The sequence below is a fragment of the Antrostomus carolinensis genome, unplaced genomic scaffold (assembly GCF_000700745.2).
Source record: "Antrostomus carolinensis isolate BGI_N321 unplaced genomic scaffold, ASM70074v2 scaffold27934, whole genome shotgun sequence".
Lineage (NCBI taxonomy): Eukaryota > Metazoa > Chordata > Aves > Caprimulgiformes > Caprimulgidae > Antrostomus > Antrostomus carolinensis.
The window spans coordinates 33721-35771 of NW_010309149.1; the positions used below are offsets into that span (position 1 = coordinate 33721).

The 2051-nt window shown below is 33.4% G+C and overlaps 1 protein-coding gene across 1 annotated transcript in view; it reads right to left on the minus strand.

The window, feature by feature from the left end:
* CLOCK (clock circadian regulator) overlaps positions 1-1103 on the minus strand; it is a gene marked incomplete at its 5' end in the record, with an annotated part of 22643 nt that extends 21540 nt beyond the window's left edge. Inside the window, 2 exons of the mRNA XM_010166019.1 lie at positions 122-211; positions 1012-1103. Of these exons, the coding sequence (XP_010164321.1) occupies positions 122-211; positions 1012-1103 (182 nt within the window). The remainder of the gene's footprint in view (positions 1-121; positions 212-1011) is intronic.
* Between the last annotated feature and the right edge of the window lie 948 nt (positions 1104-2051).

Here is a 2051-nt window from a genome sequence, read left to right on the forward strand (position 1 = left end):
GCATTAGAACAAAGCATACATCTGTTCTATAACGCCAAAAAGGCTAACGATTAATTAGTACTCATAGCAGAACACGGTCCATAGATAAGCTGATATGTTACCGATAGCAATTTGTACTTACTGGCAAATGTTCAAGTAAGGGAGTTATACTTTCAGACACATATATTATATTTCCATCTGTCATAATTGCTAAAAAAAACCCATCAAGAGCCTGAAATTAAACATAATGAGCAGTTAAATAAAAATACAACTTGAGAAACACCAGAAACAGCTACAAAAGATCTCTAAAACCAGAAGCAACTACTTCACTAACTTGTTGGAAAAATATACAAATTTACCACAAAGGATTTTTTGAAAATTTTTAAAGTACAGAACACCAGAACATTTTACTTTTAAAATTTGTGCCTCAAAGTATGGAATGAAAATAAAAAATGCTTGTTAATTTACTATTTTTCATTTAAATATTATTACATTGTTTCACCCACAAGACACAAATAACACATCCTCCTTTCCAAGGAAATGATAGCTTATACTGAAACTTTATTTCTAGTAGTAATCCAACTATTCATGTAATCTTCTTTAGCAAAATAATGATCACACATCATTTTTGGAAAGCATAACAAGCAAATAAATTAAACATTTTATCGCTCGCAAGTTACATGATGTGTTGAGCCTTTTTTATAATTAAGATTTTAATTTATGCATAACAATTCTTTATTTGACTAGTACCTTCCTTATGTTGATAATTTAAAATACTCATTTTGACAGTAAGTATGTTCATTTGTGGACTTGCTCTATTATAATGTTTTATGTAATTGAAAATACAGTTAAAATAAAAACTCTTTTGCATTACACTGCACACATGGGAATTTTCACTGTTTACCTTCACGAAAACGTATAGTTACAATTAAAATATGAAAATAAAAAGTTATGTCATCAAACTGAAAAATTTCATCATGGAGTAAGTCCCTATGAGGAAATATTCTACTCCCACAAAAAGAAATAATATACCTCTAACATTAACTGTGTGAACTCTTCATTACTAAGGAATGTCGGTTTCCAGTCCTGTCGAATCTCACTGGCATCTGATTGTGCAGTAATTTCTACAATCAAACATATATACAGTATTAGGATTCACACTTCCAAAAGCCATTATTTTTATATTAAGTTACATATACACAGTAGGAAATAGCAGAAGGTTCTCCAGTCTCCTCTGTTGTTCATTCACTACCTACAGATGCTGTTCCTTAAAAAGAAAATAAATACCTGCTCCCCTACATCATAGTGAGATTTGTCTTCTCTTCCACCAGTTTGTGCTACAGACCTGCCAGACTTCATGATAATGCTGAAGTTAATGACAGTAAGTAATGGATTTTGACAATAGAAAATATTCTTTCCCTTAAGACTATAATAAAATGTTTTATTGAGAGTGTTGTTTTCAAAGATTTAGTAAGACAAAATTCCTCATCAGTTTAGGTCATTAAAACAACTAATCCTCAAAGTATCTTGGCCAATCCTGGTCATTCTAACTTTTGCATTAAAATTTGTTACTGTCCATTCTCTTCTTTCCACCCTTTTCTGTAAAGAAATAAGGTTACATCAAAAAAAGAGCAGGTTTGCAAGAAACTGTTAAGAGCTGTATATCAGACTCCACTGCAGAACTACTGTCGGATTCGCACACAGAGATGAATTTTGAACAGAGATTCCTGTAGGACTTAAGAGAAACATATAAATTAACTTCCCATACATAGGTGGGAGAAACAACAGCTGCTAAGCAAAACCAGACCCCAGGTTCCGAAAGCTGACGCTTCCTCATCAACTGATAACTGAAACAAGAAGAAGCAAGACCACGTAATACTTCAATTTTGATGAGTAACAGTGGCATTACAGACCTGATGGTCACCACTGCAAGTAAGCTCATCAGGGATATCAAGACCAGAGGTAGTCTGGGCTGTAGTGGTCATGAACTGGTGCAGTTCACTGCCCTAAGACGTGTAAGTCGTATGAGAAGCATTATCAAGACCCTGAATTTCAGGAAAGCCAACTCACAG